This window comes from Prionailurus bengalensis, chromosome D1 (genome assembly GCF_016509475.1).
Source record: "Prionailurus bengalensis isolate Pbe53 chromosome D1, Fcat_Pben_1.1_paternal_pri, whole genome shotgun sequence".
NCBI classification, from domain to species: Eukaryota; Metazoa; Chordata; class Mammalia; order Carnivora; family Felidae; genus Prionailurus; species Prionailurus bengalensis.
The window spans coordinates 26,956,934-26,973,896 of record NC_057346.1 but is presented as its reverse complement, the minus strand read 5'-3'; the positions used below and the strand labels follow the sequence as shown (position 1 = coordinate 26,973,896).

The 16,963-nt window shown below is 48.0% G+C and overlaps 1 protein-coding gene across 1 annotated transcript in view; it reads right to left on the bottom strand.

The window, feature by feature from the left end:
* ST14 (ST14 transmembrane serine protease matriptase) overlaps nt 1-16,963 on the bottom strand; it is a 45,184-nt gene that overhangs the window by 12,639 nt on the left and 15,582 nt on the right. Inside the window, exons 2-14 of the mRNA XM_043579829.1 lie at nt 8,920-9,079; nt 8,446-8,573; nt 8,169-8,239; nt 6,886-7,043; nt 6,633-6,668; nt 6,163-6,403; nt 3,950-4,089; nt 3,491-3,588; nt 2,333-2,442; nt 2,112-2,242; nt 772-876; nt 336-446; nt 105-218 (exon numbers count right to left, since the gene is read on the bottom strand). Coding sequence (XP_043435764.1) covers nt 105-218; nt 336-446; nt 772-876; nt 2,112-2,242; nt 2,333-2,442; nt 3,491-3,588; nt 3,950-4,089; nt 6,163-6,403; nt 6,633-6,668; nt 6,886-7,043; nt 8,169-8,239; nt 8,446-8,573; nt 8,920-9,079 — 1,603 coding nt within the window. The remainder of the gene's footprint in view (nt 1-104; nt 219-335; nt 447-771; nt 877-2,111; nt 2,243-2,332; nt 2,443-3,490; nt 3,589-3,949; nt 4,090-6,162; nt 6,404-6,632; nt 6,669-6,885; nt 7,044-8,168; nt 8,240-8,445; nt 8,574-8,919; nt 9,080-16,963) is intronic.

Genomic DNA, 16,963 nt, shown 5'->3' with positions numbered 1-16,963 from the left:
GTTTGTGTTTATTAAACTTTGGAAACTTGGAATGTGAGTGTGCTCATGGCAGCTCCCACCAGGAGGAAAGCCCCTAAAGCAAGGTGGGCTGGGCCAGGTCTCACCTCTGTCACACGTGGCCTCATCGGACCCATCTCCACAGTTGTCTGTCCCGTCACACTGCTGGTTCTGTGGGACGCACTTCCCATTGTCACACTGGAAGGTCTGAGCCGGGCAGCCTGGGGACAGGGCCTCACGCTCAGCACCAGTTCGCCGCCCCCCTGCTGAGGTTGCAGGGAGGCCCAACAGGCACTGACACCCCCCCTCCCCCACCCTTCCAAGCACCAAGCACTCACTGCACTGCAGCTCATCACTGTTGTCCCCGCAGTCGTTCACACTGTCACACACCCAGAAGAGGGGCTTGCAGAACTTGTTCTTGCACGTGAACTGGTAGGTGGCATTGCATTCTGAAGGGGGCACAGGGCAGCGGTCAGCTGGGCTCTGAGCCCTCGTTCTGACATCGGTCATTGCTCACAGCTCCCCCGGGCAGGAAGGGTGACCAGACAGCCACCCGGGGACCACCTGCCCTGCTGGAGGGGGCAGCTCCAGAGTGCCTCCACGTTCTTGGCTATGGAAGCGAACCCCACTAGCGCAGAAACACTCCAGTGCCTGCTTGGACAGAAGGCAGGGCTTCCAAACAGCACAGGGAGGGAAGGGGCTTGATGTCTACACGGGGAGCAAAAGATGGGGACGGCTCCCCAGCAGCCGGGCGCGCGAGGGCAGAGGACTCACGGCAGTTGAGCTCATCGCTGTAGTCCGTGCAGTCAGCCCAGCCGTCACAGCGCAGCTCGTTCCGGATACACCTGCCCGTGTTACACATGAACATCCCCGGGCACGCTGCAGGGGAGAGGGCAGGCCTCAAGTCCACGGCCACCAGCCTCGCCTCCCACGCCGGCTGCCCTCCCTCAGGGCCAGCCTCACAGCCACACCGAGGACCAAAGAGAAAACTCTTCCCCGTCTGGCCCTCCACGGAGAGAGGAGCAGGCTGCAGCCGGCACCCCAGGGCCGTGGTCCCCCAGCCCCACCACGCTGCGGCAAGCGCATTTCCTACAGCCGGCACGGGAGGCTAGCCACAGACCACTAGCGGGGCGGCGGGAGGTGGGAGTGGGGCCTTGACTGCCGATGATCAAGCCCCAGGAAGCTGCAGACAAAGCGGAGAGAGACTGGCTGGGTGTGCTCTCAGTTCTACTGCCCCATGTCCTTGGCCACCCACTCCTGCCCAGGTGCCAGGCTCCCCATGCCCAACACGCAGCAACAGTAGCCTGGCAGATGGATGATGTGTACCCCCATCCAAGTGTCCAGTTGCATCTCTGGACTTCCTTAATTCTAAGACATGTCCCATATTCCAGTGTTTCTGAGACCGGAATGTCCAACAACTGATGGCATCGGGAAGCAGACAGAGCTGAGAGGAGACCGTTCTCTGTGCTACACAGGCAGCCCAATCACTTATCAGAGGGGTTTGTTCATCCAATCGCATTTTGGGTGGTGAGCCGTGCAGTTGCATTTTAACTGAAATTTGGGTTCTTGCATATAATTAAAATGTCTGCCGGAAGGTTACTGTGTGATGTAGGGGCTGAAACGAAAAATCACTGTGACTAAGTTAGAACTGCTATGCGCACAGCAGACAGTGAGACTCGAGGCAGCAGAAACTGCCAGATCTCTTAGGTGTAGAACACGGAACTGTCCGAGCTAGGAGCAGGGGGCGTGATGAGTCGTGCCCCAGTATTCTCTCCCGGGTCTTCCTCTCTCTCTATTCCCGAAGGTGTTATAAGGCCACAAAGGCAAGCACAGATGCGCCAAGTCATGGTAATGCTGAACCGGAGGGACAGACGGCTCAAAGGAACTCAGGAGGCCTCGGGCACAGTGTGTGCCAGGGTTCACTGCCCACCTTTTTCAACACGTGCGTTTCCGGCAGCCTTGTAATTTTGTCTCAAAAAGCTACCGGACATGCCCCTTGCATTCTCTGGTACCTCAGAATTAGGAGAGCACAATGCTGGGAAGATACAGAGCAGAGAGCTCATCGTGGGCCAGTCCCTCTAGCCAGGCTCCCCCTTCTGGAGACGTGTACTCACGGTCACTGGAATCATAGGAGAGGTACTCGGCCAAGAAACCCGTGTCAGTGTAGGACTGGTCGGAATGGAAGCGAACAGTGATCTTGCTGCTTCTGCTGGTCACCACAAACTGGCTCCTCTCCCCGCAGTACCTGGAGGGGGCGGTCACCGGTAGGAAGAGGATCCAGAAGTGTTCGGGGCGCCCCCTTTCCCTCCAGCACTGGGTGCCCCGGGGTACTCACTTCTCCCCGTTGACCTCCACGTAGTCCTTGAGGCAGCTGCCCGGGGGCACGTTGGGCTCCAACAGGTAGAAGAGCTTGAAGAGCACTTTCACGTTTTGGTTGTTGGGCACCTAAGGAGAGCGATGCTGCTGGGCCTCTGCCGCTTCCTTCCCCCCTCCTAAACCCAAGGATGCCACGTGCTGCTGGCCACAGGGGCTGGGGGACAGTGGCTGCTGTGTTTTTATCTCCCTGACGGAGGTATGGATGGTATGGACCTCCTTGACGGAGGTATGGACGGAGGTATGATGGGCGGTATGGAACACACAGCAAGAGGGACTCAGGTTGGATGGCTGGAAGAACCTCTAGACTCAGAGGCAAGAGACACTCTTATTCCTAAAGAAAGTTGGTGGTCCTCCTGGCACCATCGAAGAAAGAAAGGAGAGATGGGTCCCTGACTCGGACGGCCTGCGGGCAGCCCTGGAGGCAAGACTTGTCATTTAGCAAGTGCTTTCTCCAAGCTGCACACACAATCGGCAACATTACCTCTGAGAGGCAGACACCACTCCTTCTCCTCTTTCCTAGGAGCAAAGCTGAGGCTCTGGTGTAGAGTGACTGGCCCAAGGTCCCTCAGGGGGCCATTGATCGAGAGCTAAAATGTGAGGGACGCCCTGGTGTCTCAGTCGAATGAGCGTCCGACTCTGGGTTTTGGCTCAGGTCACGGTCTCATGGTTCGTGAGTTTGAGTCCCGCATTGGGCTCTGTGCTGATGGTGTGGAGCCTGCTTGGGATTCTCTCTCTCTCCCTCTCTCTCTGCCCCTCCCCTACACGTGTGTGTGCGTGTGTGAACATGCACATGCACGCACGCCCTCTCTCAAAAATAAATAAATAAACATTGTTAAAAAAGAGCTAGAATTTGAGACCATTTGAATATGGGTCTGCTGGAGGTTACAAGGTTAGGGCTACTCCACCCTGCTCTACTCTGCAAGGCTTTAGATATTCGGCAACTTGGGGCTGCTAAGGGAACCCATCTCCCTCTCCTTGACCTTCCTCACTTGCCATTCTGGAGCATCCCTCTTCTTCCTCCCTCCCTTCTCCTCCCTCTCCCGCTCCCCTGTTCCCTCTCCCTCTTCTTCTCCCTCTCTCCCCCTTTCTGCCCTCACAGGCACCCTACAGCTCCTACCTCAATGTCCCACGTGCAGTTCATGTTGGGCGGGTAGTGGCCAGGATAGTAGGGGCTGCTAAATGTCCCTTGGGTTCCACGTAAGTAGCCTCCACAACCTGAGAGGAAAGGCAGGAGGAAGAGCCTGAGGACCAAGGACCTGCCTGGCCAGGCAGGCAGGCAGGCAGGTAGGTAGGCCGAGGGGCCCTGGCAGAGCCAGCCGGTGACTCTCTCAAGCTGCCTGCCAGGGCCCCCGCACACTCCACAGCCAGTGGCCAGAAAGTCTGAGCACTAGGAGACTGACCACGTTAGGGAGGGCTCCTGACCCACACAAGAGACAAAAGGCCCTGTGGCTTAAGCTTCAAACCTCTGACACCGACCTGAGCCAGTTCACCAGCCCAAGGGATTGGCCTGTGCCTCGTGGGCTCAGGCCAGCCCCTCAGACCTGTCCCTCCTCTGCCCCACCAGGCCCTTCCTTACTGCTCAGCTTAGGCAGCTGGAAGAATGTGGCCTCAAAGCCAGGGTGTCGCCGCTCAGTGTTGGTTATCAGCGTGACGAGCAAGACATTCTGGGAGGAGAGGAAGGTCAGGTTGTAGGAGGGAGGGTAGGTGCCACACAGCCTGTAGGGGTCAGAAGTTGCATGTGTTACAGAGAGCAGACAGAAACCAGGCGTCCCTAACCCCGGTCCCATCCATAAAAGGCCAAGGGTCATTTAAAAGCTCCTCCCCGCACAAATGACCTGAGATAGGATTTATCTTTGTTTAAAACAGCAGAAAACAGGGATGCCTGGGTGGCTCAGTTAGTTAAGCATCTGACTTTGGCTCGGGTCATGATCTCAAGGTTTGTGAGTTCGAGCCCCGCATCAAGCTTACTGCTGACAGCACTGAACCTGTTTTGGATCCTCTGTCCCCCCATCTCTCTTCCCCTCCCTGGCTCATTCTCTCTCTCCCTCCCTCTCTCTTTCTCTCAAAAATAAACATTAAAAAAAAAAAAAACAGCAGAAACTCAGAAGCCTCAAATGCTTGACCACAGAAGATTCATTAAACTATGGGCTAAATAATAACAATACTAGTAACAGTAACAGCACCGACAACACTTAAGAACATGTTAAGAACTCAGGAGTCTTCATAACAACTCCACTAAGTAAATACTATTATCCCCATTTCACAGATATGGATACTGAGGCACTGAAATAACTTGCCCAAGGTTCCACAGTTAATAAGTGGCTGGGCATCCAGGCTCCGGAGCCCACACAGCTAATGACTGTGTCACGTTGCCTCTTTGTGCTCATTGTACATTACACAATGCCATGTTATGCAACCATTAAAATCACAGAAGCAAGCTTACTGATTTGGAAGGATCATCATGATATACTTCAGTTTTCAAACCAGACAGCAAAACCAAACGTGCCGTAAAATTCTATTTTTAAATCTATACACAAACATACACACACATAGCAGAAAGCGTGGAAGAACACCTCACAAATTTAACAGTGATTACTTCCAGATCATGATGGAGGTCTGTGCTCTCTGTGCATGTCTATTTCCCACTTTCTCCTTTCGGAGCCATGTGTTTATTTCGTTGTACAATTCATGAATTACAGAGAAGGGAAGAAACCTTGCACAAAAAGGGTGTTCAGGCTGGAGTCCTAGCTGCTGAGCTACGGCAGCAGATGGTTCTATCTTGTTTTGGAGCCTGAATTCTAGCCCATTATTTATCACAAAACGTCTGCCTGGCTCATTTCCACAGACAGCAAGAGAAGGCTCTGGCCCACTGAGTCAGGGAGAGCTCGGGAGAGGGCAGCTCATGCCCACCCATGGTGCTCTGAGAAGCACGCTCGAGCCCCACAGCGCGGGGCGGGGGGCAATCATCTCAGCACCCCCCAGTTCCTCAGCAGGTGTATGATGCCTTTTTATTTCCTGTAAGCCTGATGCTTTGGGCAGTTGGGGGCTCGCCGCCTCTGGAGAGACTGCCCTTCCCAGGACTCGCCAATTCCTAGAGATAGTCAACTCACCCTCATGGAAGCCTTTCACATACAGACCAATCAATCCAGAGCCCACACCCCAACCACCTCCTCCATGGGGCTCTTCTCTCCAGGCCACCATCCACCCGTCCTAATCACCCCACGACCAAATACCTGACAACTAGACATAGATTTGTGCCCCAGAACCCACTGGAATTATTCAAACCAGTCACTCCTAAACCTGCATACACTGCCCTGCCTGGCCCTTCTGGCAGAAATCACAACAAAGGCTCCTGCCTGTGTTCTCCTCCGGCCCCCTCTGCCTCCTGACTGACCCTGGGGCTTCCCCATGTGGCCTTGCATGCCCCCTTCTCTGGGAACTATAAGTAACAAACTATCTTTTCAATGGCAGCCACCTCCTGGTCCACTGGCCTCAACATAAGCGAGTCATGATAAAGTGGGCATTTTACAACAGCAGTCTGCACCTCCGCTCTGGCAAGGAAAGGAAGTGCGCCGTGCTCACTGGCATCTAGGGACCAGTGAGCCTTCCTCACCCTTGCCAGGGCTGAAATCACCCCTGAGACGCTCTGGGAGCTCACACTGAGGATCACACACACCTGCTCTCGACTGCCTGAAAGTCATAGGCTGTATCTCCAACCCACGCTACACTTCCCTCTGGAGGCAGCTGCCGAGCTCCCGCAGCCCGCCTCTGCTTCCCCGGGACACTCACTGCACCACGGCACGGGGTTCCACGGGGCTCAGGGTGTCATACACCATGACCAGGTCACTGCCACGGTCGTCACAGGGCGCGACATCAAAGCTTCGGAAGGTGAGGCTCAGCACGGAGTCGGCGTCCCCCCGCAGGGTCCACTGGCAGCGGGCCCGAGCCGGGTATGGGCTGTCAGGGAAGCCAGGCGTGGTGAAGCGGGTCACCTCCCCGCTGCGGGCGTGCAGGGCAAAGCTGCAGCTGTCTGTGTGGGAGACGGAGAGGGCAGAGCCGGTAGGGGCGAAAGCAACCCAGAGCCTCCCTGGGGGGTGCACCCAGGGAGATGTGCCAGGCTGCCCTGGACCCAGAAGAGACAGAAGAGGGGGCTTCTCACAGCCTGGGACAGGTGGGGGATGTGTATGACTTCGGGGGACCCCCTTGACTGAAAGGGCGTCTGGCCACATCCATCTTCTCTGGGAGGAGGGCATACTTACTGTCCTGGGTGGTCTGCACTGTTCTGGGGTCAGTGGCTGAAGAACAAGAGGGAAAACACAGTATTTACCACTGTGGTCAATTTCCTTCATCCTGCTTCCTTATTCCCCTAAAGGGAGGTACCCGGCCAGCAGACCGTCTTCCCTTCTATGCACTGGCTCGGGAGTGCTGCCCTCCTGCAACGGTCCAGGGCCTGGCCCTGCTGCAGGGAAGCCTGGCCCAGCAAATGCCCATGCCCAGCGTCCCTGTACTCACGGAAGGCCACCACCGAGGTCAGCACGAAGGAGTTGAGGGCGCGGGCACGGGGTGGCATTGTGACCACACGCTCCTTTGCCATGGCGCTCTCGGCCTCCTCCACCAGGTACTTGGGGATGCTGAACTCGGACCAGAAGTAGGCAATGACACTGCCCTCGCTGTGGGGAGAGGGGTGAGCCTGAGGCACAGGCGGGCGCCAGGCACCCCACCTGTCCCCACACTCTCCCAGATGCTGGATATAGATGCGATGGCTCAGGCTCCCCAAGAGACCTTCCTCCAGGCAGGGCCCACCTCAGATTCTTTTATGCTTGCCCACCTTTCGATCCTTTAAGCAAGAGATCTTGCCTCTGTACCCTCTACTCTCACAGTCTCTCGCCAACCAGACGTGTTCTGGGGCCAGCTCAGGTTTGGGAGTGGGAAAGCAGCCTGGATTGTGAGCTGTCAATGCTACCACTAGCTTGGGCACGTTGAATATCAAACTCTCGAGTCTGTGTCCTCATCTCTGAAAGAGGACGAGAATGCCACCTGCCAGCCAGCACTCATAAAGATTAAACTGGGGCACCTGGGTGGCTCAGTTGGTTAAAGTTCAAGTCTTCATTTCGGCTCAGGTCGTGATCTTATAGTTCGTGGAATCAAGCTCTGAATCGGCATTGGACTCTGTGCTAATGGCACACAGCCTGCTTGGGATTCTCTTCCTCAACTGTCTTTCTGCCCCTCCCCACTCCCGCTGGCCCACTCACTCTCTCTATCTCAAAAAAATAAACATTAAAAAAAAATTTTTTTTTAAGCGCACATGACTCTTGATCTCGGGGTTGTGTGTTTGAGCCCCACATTGGGCATAAAGATTACCTAAATAAATAAGCTTTTAAATAAATACGTAAAGATTAAACTAACTAAATCAAAAGTACTTTTGAGATAAAGTCTATTTTTAAAAAAGTATGTTGAAGGCTGCCTAAGCAAGGAAAATATGAAGACTCACCGAAGCCTTCCAAACCCAAATTTAGAAACATAACAAACGATCATCACCATTACTGAGTGGTTTACATGGAGGACACACCACACCTGTCTTTACCCGTGGCACCTGGGGACACTCCTACGGATGGCTACCCCTGCCCTGGAGACAGCAGAACTTGTGGGCTAAAGTACACACACCTAGGGAAGAACAAGGATGGCACCTTGCTCCCCATGCCAGACCTTGAAGCTGCATCACCCTGCAGGCTGCGAGCTCTCTGCCCACCTACCACACAGCACTGATCCCACCCAGCCTTCTCCCCGGCACCCACCTGAAGGCAGTCACAGACGACTTCTTGTAGTAGGGGCCCAGGGTCGGCACCCCACTGTACAACAGCTTCAGCTGAGGGCGAGAGGGAATGCTCACGGCATGCCAGAGAACAGCAATAGCCCACTGCCCAAGCCCATGCCTCTCCCTCCCTCCTGGGACCCACCGGCCAGCCTAGGGATCCGGGAGTGAAGGGAGCAGTGTTCTTTCAGCCTGGGTGAGGCTGGGAGTGCCAGGGCAGACCCCAGGGACAGGGCTCCCTGCCCAGGGACTGGACTCACCGCTTCCTTCACCTTGCTGGCCAGGTTTGCGAACTCCGTGGAGTTGGAGTTCTCATAGGCATCCAGAAAGTTCTCATTTGTGATCCTCAGGTAGCCATTGAAGACCTTCTGAACCCGCGCATTCTGGTCTATGGGAGACCAGAGAAGGAGGGTGGTCAGAGGAAGTGACACCGTCATGCTACCCTGGTCGCCCCACTGTCCTCAAGCTGCCCTCAGCAACCCTGGAGGAGTGAATGCCAGGAGAAGCCAGTGGATGCATGAGCCTATGGGCCAACACTCCTCCCTTATGGCTTGGAAGAGCCAGGGGAGCCAGGGCCCTGGATCCTTCCTTACCTACCCCCAGCTGCACCCTCCGGTCTCTCCCTCATGCCCACAACCGGTGGCCTCTATGTCTGTCCACTGAGAGAGGACATACAGCCACCATCCTCCCCCTCCCCATCACTCTCCCCAGAGCCAACCCCTGGCTCTACTCACACTGGAAGTGCCACACCATGAAACAAGTCATGAGAGAAAGCAAGAAGATGCCAACCAGCACGGCCACCAGCACCACCCAGCGCTTCGGGCCCCGCTTCTCAACCTTCTTGGTGTTGTTGACTGGCAAGAACTCCACGCCTTCCTCAATGCCCTTCATGCTCTGAACAGAGAAATGAAACACAGCTCAGAAACTTTCTCTCACCTTAACAGCCTCCCAGCCCTGCTCCAGGAAGAATGTTTACACTTTGTAAGGTCCAGCTTGGAGCAAAAAGCGAGGAGAAATGAGAAGTGGCCTTCCCATCCACGCATCCCAGTGTCAAGGCAGCGCCACACATGTACTGCTTAAGAATTGATAGTTTTTTTTTTTATTAAATTTTTTTTTTAACGTTTATTTTTTTGAGACAGACAGAGACAGAGCATGAACAGGGGAGAAGCAGAGAGAGAGGGAGACACAGAATCTGAAGCAGGCTCCAGGCTCTGAGCTGTCAGCACAGAGCCCGACACGGGGCTCGAACTCACGGACCGCGAGATCATGACCTGAGCCGAAGTCAGACGACTTAACCGACCAAGCCACCCAGGCGCCCCAAGAATTGATAGTTTAAATAAAAATGAAACAAACAGGCTGTCTAAACCCAGTCATGGAGACTCTCCACTTAAATGAATCATCTCTGACGCAAGTACATGCCCGCATGTGGGGAGAGCAGGCCCAGCCCAGGGCCGTGATTGGCCGCCATGGGGTCTCTGTGTGAGCTTCTAGAGGCAGCCCCTCCTCCGGCTAAGGCAGCCCTGGGGCCTTGGTGCAGGGAGACCCTGCCAGATCTCGGGGAGGCAGGAGGGGGTGGGCAGGAGCCTATGGGCAGCACGGAAACCGTACAGCCAACCTACCCGGTGCCCTTGCTCTGCCAATGTTTAACCAGCCCCAAGTAAAAAGGCAGTAAACCGGGGCAGCCCTGCCGTGCCACCGTGGAACAAGCCACTGTTTCTCGCCTTGGTGTCCCACGCCAGAATCTCAAGGTGACATGAGGCCAAGGTTCTACGGGAATCCACACCCAAGCTCATCCCAGAGCCGGAAAAGCAAACAAAACACCCAACAAACAGGATGGCAGCTTACCCAGGTTCCTCCCAGTCGGGGCTATCCAGGAAGAGAGGGGACATGAATAAGACGACAGGCGGGGTGTCCGTCGATGACAGGTGGGGTGTCTATGGGCGCCTGCTGACAGAGAGGCAAACTCTTCTGCCCTATAACATACACTCTGTCTGCCCTAAATCCCGGAGAGGAGCTCTGCCCTTTCAGGTTTAACTACCTCAGACCCACTCCAAAAAGGGTTTGTAATAAACGCAATAGCCCCCAAATTCCACAGATGTGGCCATTTCAACAGTTTCCAGATGTGGTTCTGCTGGTGTTTACCTCACACTCTTGATGTGCTTGAACTAACATTTCTTGATTTGTTACATTTGAACATCACCTGTTAATTTCACCATTATAAAAGAGTCTCCCGACTCCTGACATGTTTGGATACTGAAATTTCTATTTTAGATCCTTAACTGGTTACTTCTGTGACGTTAATACTGCATACAGAAACACACCTCATAGCTAGCCCTGCCTTGGTAATTATATTGCAATATATAAATGAATCAAATCAACATGTTCTATACCTTAAACTTACACAATGTTCTTATATCTCAATAAAATAAATTTCTAAGAAGGAAAGAAACACACTTCAGAGACAACTGCTTAAAATGCTTTCACAAGCTGCTTATTCTGGGATTTATCTACATATTTCTAAACAATATGCAAATACCACTATCTCTTGATTCATCTATTTAAAATATAATCATCTGACTTCCTATTTTGATAATGTGAATTTTAATATACTTCCTTCTCTTTTTCTCACCCATCCTCCCAATAGCTATAGGGCTAAAGTTGTTTGTTTTTTTTTTAATTATATCCACATTCTATATCTAAATTACTATATTTTCATGACACTTGAACAACATGGGAGATGAGGGGTACCCACCCCACACATAGTCAAAAGTCCACATGTAATTTTTGACTCCCCAAAACTACACTACTCACAGCCTACTGCTGACCAGAAGGCTTACTGTTCAGCACATATTCTGCATGTTATATGCATTATATACTGTATTCTTACAAAAAGTAAGCTAGAAGAAAATGTTAAGAAAATCACAAGATAAAATACATTTACAGTACTATACTGTACTTATTTTTTAAAAAAACACACATATAAGTGGAACCACACAATTCAAACCCGAGGTGTTCAGAGGTCAACTGTATTAGTCTTTGAAAACATTGTTCATTATTGTTTCCCTCCCAGTACAATAATTTGTTTCTCCTGCTGCCAAATTTCATTTACCTGGGTGTCTTTTTAACATATACTGAAGTCTTTCTATACAATCTAAAGCTACATAATACTCTTCCAACCTTCTACATATAAAGTCTGTCAAATACCCTCTCACTTCATTTTTTTTCCTGGAAGCTTCCTTTCTAGAGCCCTCTGTCCTTTCCCATAGCTAATGTCTGGAACTTCCTTCAACATCACCCTGGGAATTTCCTTCCTCTCCTTCTTGTGTTAAAACCCCTATTTCCTGGATTCCATATCTTCATCTTTCTTGGCTTACTTCATTTTAGTAGAACACATAGTTCAGTAGCTTCCCAAGAGGGAAATTTTTTAAGACTGCATTTTTCTGGAAGTATCTTCACTCTGTACGTGCATCTGTTGATAGTTTAGCTGGGTATAGAACTATATGTTTCAAATCATTTTCACTTAAAATTTTGAAAGCTCATTGTTTTTTACCTTTTAATTTTGCCTTTGAGAAATAAGATAACAGTACAAATTCATTATTTCTTATTCATAATTTGTCACCTTTCTCTGAAAGCTTTGAGGATTGCTTTGAATTGGGTCTTTAGATTTCATTATGCTAAGCTTTCCACCTGCTCTTTGAATTTGGAAGTTCCTCTCTTTCAGTCTGGGAAACTTCCTTGTACAGGCATACCTTGTTGTCCTTTGCTTTATTGCACTTCACAGACAAAGCATTTTTTACAAACTGAAGGTTTGTGGCAACCCTGTGTTGAGCAAGTCTTATCTGCACCATTTTTCCAAAAGCATTTGCTAACTTCATGTCTCTGTATCACATTTTGCTAATTCTCAAAATATTTCAAACTTTTTCATTATTATTGTATCTGTTATGGTGATCTGTGATCAGTGATTACGACTGAAATCTCAGATGAAATTTGACAATTGTTAGTAATAAAGTTTTTTTTTTTAAGCTTATTTATTTATTTTGAGAGAGAGAGAAAAACACTGAATGCACGAGCAGAGGAGGGGCAGAGAGGAGGAGAGAGAGAATTCCAATCAGGCTCCGCACTGTCAGCACAGAGCTTCACATGAGGCTCGAACCCACGAATTGTGGGACCATGAACTGAGCTGAAATCAAGAGTCAAATGCTTAACTGAGTCAGATGCTTAATCGCCCCACTAATAAAGTAGTTTTAAATTAAGGTATTTACATTGGTTTTTTTTTAATTTTTAATGTTTATTTATTTTTTGAGAGAGAGAAAGGCACAGCATGAGTTGGGGAAGAACAGAGAGAGAGGAGAGAGAGAATGTCAGATAGGCTCCACACTTGTCAACACAGAGCCCTATGTAGGGCTCAAACCCACGAAACCATGAGATCATGATCTGAGCCAAGATCAAGAGTTGGATGCTTAACTGACTGAACCACCCAGGTGACCTTTTACATTGTTATTTAGACATAATGCTATTGCACACTTAGTAGTGTGCCTCCTTCATTTTCTCTGGTCTATCTTTCTCCAATTCCTATTACATTGATTCTCTACTTATTGTTTTCCTGCTATTATCCAGCTGTTTGTTTGTTTGAAGTAATCTCTATGCCCAACATCGGCTCAAACTCATAACCCTGAGATCGAGAGTCACATGCTCTACCAACTGAGCCACCCAGATACCCCCATCTCATTGTTTTTCAACTTCTCTAACTGAAATTTTCATTTCTGCTGTTAGCTAATTTCCAAGAGTTCTTTCTTGATCTCTGAATTTTGGATGCAAAATCTTCCCATCTTTATACTGCTATTGAGTACCTTTTCTCTGTTTTTTGGCTTTCTCAACATGAATGTTGAAGGCTTTTCTCAAATGCTTCAAGATGATTGGTTATTCGTTTATATTTAAGATTGAGGTCCTAAAGGTGGTTTGGAAGCATCATTTACCACAAATGGGTTCACTGTAGGCTATAATTAAGTGGCTATCCAGATTTTTTTTACTGGGCACTCCCAACTGTCAGGCTATGTTTATCTTTTCTATGGGATGGTTTAGTTGCTCCAGAGAATCATTTTCTAATTTCCCGGATACACTGATTTAAACCCAGACACTAGCATTCTGGAACATGTGAAAGAATAGATCTTTGGCTATTTTTCATTCCTCACTACAGCCTTCCTCTGCACGTAGTGTCCTCAAGTCTAGAGAAATCAATTTCCCATCCCTTATGGAGGACTGGTGGGGTAGGGGTATCTTTGTTTGGGACTGAGGTGGGGTTCTAGGGATTTCTAACAATGCCCCTCCCTAGTTCTCCTCTATCTCATAGCCTGAACCAAATTCTTACACCTGGTAGAGGACATTATCAAAGACTGTAAGAATATTTCCAAGAGCTAAAGAGAGGCACATATCTTTAAATGCAAAGGGTTTACTGAATGGTAAGAGAAATAAAAAAACACAACTAAATATATCACGATAAAATTCAAGATAAAGTAGATCCTTTACATCTTTACCTGGCATTTTTTCCCCTCTCTCATATTTTACATTTCTTTGTCATTTGGTTCTATTCTGGGATTTTTTTAAACTTATTCTTGTGAACCTTTAATGGAATTTTTAAAATAATTTCACTGACATAAAATTGACATAAAATAAACTACATATTTAAAGTACACAATTTTTGGCATATATATACACCCATGAAACCATCACCACAATCAAGATAATGAATATATCTGTCACCTTCCAAAGTTTCCTCGGGCTCTTGCCTCCCTCCCATTCCTCCCTGATTGCCTTTCTAGTCCCAAAGCAACGACTACCTGCTTCCTATCAGTAAAGACTAGTATGCTTTTTCTAGAACTTTTTATAAATAGAATTATACAACATGTACTCTTTATTGTCTGGCTTCTTTTACTCAGCACAATATTTTGAGACTCATCCATGATATTAAGTTTTTAATGTATTTTTTTTAATTTTTAAAATGTTTTATTTATTTTTGAGAGAGAAAGAGAGACAGAGTGAACAGGGGAGGGGCAGAGAGAGAGAGGGAGACACAGAATCCGAAGCAGGATCCAGGCTCTGAGCTGTAATCACAGAGCCCGACATGGGGCTCAAACTCACAAACGGTGAGATTATGACCTGAGCAAAAGTCGGACACATAACCAACTGAGCCACCCAGGCACACCAAGTTTTTAATGTTAATAGTGCATTCCTTTCTATTTTTGAGTAGTATTCCATTATATGGATACACAACAATTTGCTTACTTACTCACCTGTTGATGAACATTTGGGTTATTTCCAATTTGAGACTGTTACAAATAAAGCTGCTATAAACATTCCTGTACAAATCCTTATATTGGCATATGCTTTCACTTCCCTTGGATAGATACCTATGAGTGGAACAGCAAGTTTGTATGACAGGTGTATTTTTAACTTTTTGAGAAGCTGCCAAACTGTTTTCCAAAGGGACTGTATCATTTTACATTCCCATCAACAGTGTATGAGGACTTCCATTGTCCACATCTTATCCAACATTTGGTATGGTCAATCTTTTTTATTTTAGCCATTCTAACAGATGTATAGTGGGGTCTCATATGGTCTTAAGTTGCTTTTCCCTAATGACTAATGATGTCTAACATCTTTTCATGTGCTTAACTGCCATTTGTTTATCTTCTTTGGTGAAGTGTCTTTTCAAATTTTTTCCCTAGTTTTTTAAATTGGTTTGCTTATCTTCATATTACTGAGTTTTGAGAGTTCTTTCTATATATTCTAGATACAAGTCTTTTAACAAATACAGAATTTGCAAAGATTTTCTCCTAATTTGTGGCTTGTATTTTCACTCTCTTAACAGGGTCTTTTGAAGAACAGAAGTTTTTCATTTTGGTGAAGTTCAATTTGTCAAGCTTTTCTTTTATGGACTGTGATTTTGGTGTTGGATTGAAGAAATCTTTGCCTGATCCAAAACAACAAAGATTTTCTCCTATGTTTCTTCCAATAGTTTTACAGTTTTAGGTTTTATTTGGGCCTATGATCCATTTTGAGTTAATTTTTTTTTTTTTTTTAATTTATATGGTGGCACCTGGGTGGCTCAGTCAGTTAAGCATCCAACTCTTTTTTTTTTTTTTTAATTTTTTTCAACGTTTTTTATTTATTTTTGGGACAGAGAGAGACAGAGCATGAACGGGGAAGGGGCAGAGAGAGAGGGAGACACAGAATCGGGAACAGGCTCCAGGCTCCGAGCCATCAGCCCAGAGCCTGACTCGGGGCTCGAACTCCCGGACCGCGAGATCGTGACCTGGCTGAAGTCGGACGATTAACCGACTGCACCACCCAGGCGCCCCAAGCATCCAACTCTTGATTTCATCTCATGTCATAACCTCATGGTTTGTGAGTTCAAGCCCTGTTCAGGTTGACACTGCAGAGACTGTTTAGGATTCTGTCTCCCTGTTTCTCTGCTCCTTTCTCTCTCTCTCTCTGTCTCTCTCAAAAATAAATAAACACTGGGGCACCTGGGTGGCTCAGTGGTTGGGCAACTGACTTCAGCTCAGGTCATGATCTCACAATTTGTGAGTTCGAGGCCCACATCGGGCTCTGTGCTGACAGCTCGGAGCCTGGAGCCTGCTTCAGATTCTGTGTCTCCCTCTCTGTCTCTGCCTCTCCCCCACTCGCACTCTGTCTGTCTCTCAAAAATGAATAAATGGTAAAAAAAAATTTTTAAATAAATAAATAAACACTTTTAAAAATTCTTTTATATGATGCAAGGTATAGATGAAAGTTCTCTTTTTCTTTTCCTTTCTTTGTTTCTTTTTTTTATATGGATATCCAATTGTTCCGCTATTGGGACCGTATTTGTTGCACAGACCATCCTTTTTCTACTGAATTGCCTTTTCACCTTTATCAAAATCAGTTGTCCAAGAGGTGCCTGGCTGGCTCATTTGGTGGAACATATAACTCTTAATCTCAGCGTCGTGAGTTCAGGCCCCATGCTGGGGATGGAGTTTACTTAAAAAATATTTTTTTTCGGGGCGCCTGGGTGGCGCAGTCGGTTAAGCGTCCGACTTCAGCCAGGTCACGATCTCGCGGTCTGTGAGTTCGAGCCCCGCATTGGGCTCTGGGCTGATGGCTCAGAGCCTGGAGCCTGTTTCCGATTCTGTGTCTCCCTCTCTCTCTGCCCCTCCCCTGTTCATGCTCTGTCTCTCTCTGTCCCAAAAATTAAAAAAAAAATAAAAATAAAAATAAATATTTTTTTTCAATCATTTATCCATATATCTGTGGGTCTTTTTCCAGACTCCACTCTGTTTCATTGGTCTCTTTGTCCATCTTTATGCAAATATCATACTGTCTTCATTACTGTAGCTTTGTAAGTCAAAAAAGCTATTGAAATACTGAGTTTAGCCAGGTTGCAGGATACAAGGTTAATACACAAAAATCAATTATATTTCTATGTATTATCAATGACCAATTGGAAATTTAAAAAAATTTTTAAATAGCATTTACAATAACATCAACAATATGAAATACTTAGGGGGCAAATCTGACAAGAGATATACAAGACCTGTACGGTAAAAAATACAAAACACTGCTGAGAAAAATTTTAAAAGACTTAAATAAATCAAGTAATATCCCATGTTCATGGATTGGAAGACTCAATATACCTGTCTATTCTCCTCAGATTTGTCTAGAGATTCAGCATGATCTTGATCAAAATCTCAGCAGGCTTTTTGGAGAAACTGATGAATTGTTTCTGAAATTCATGTTGAA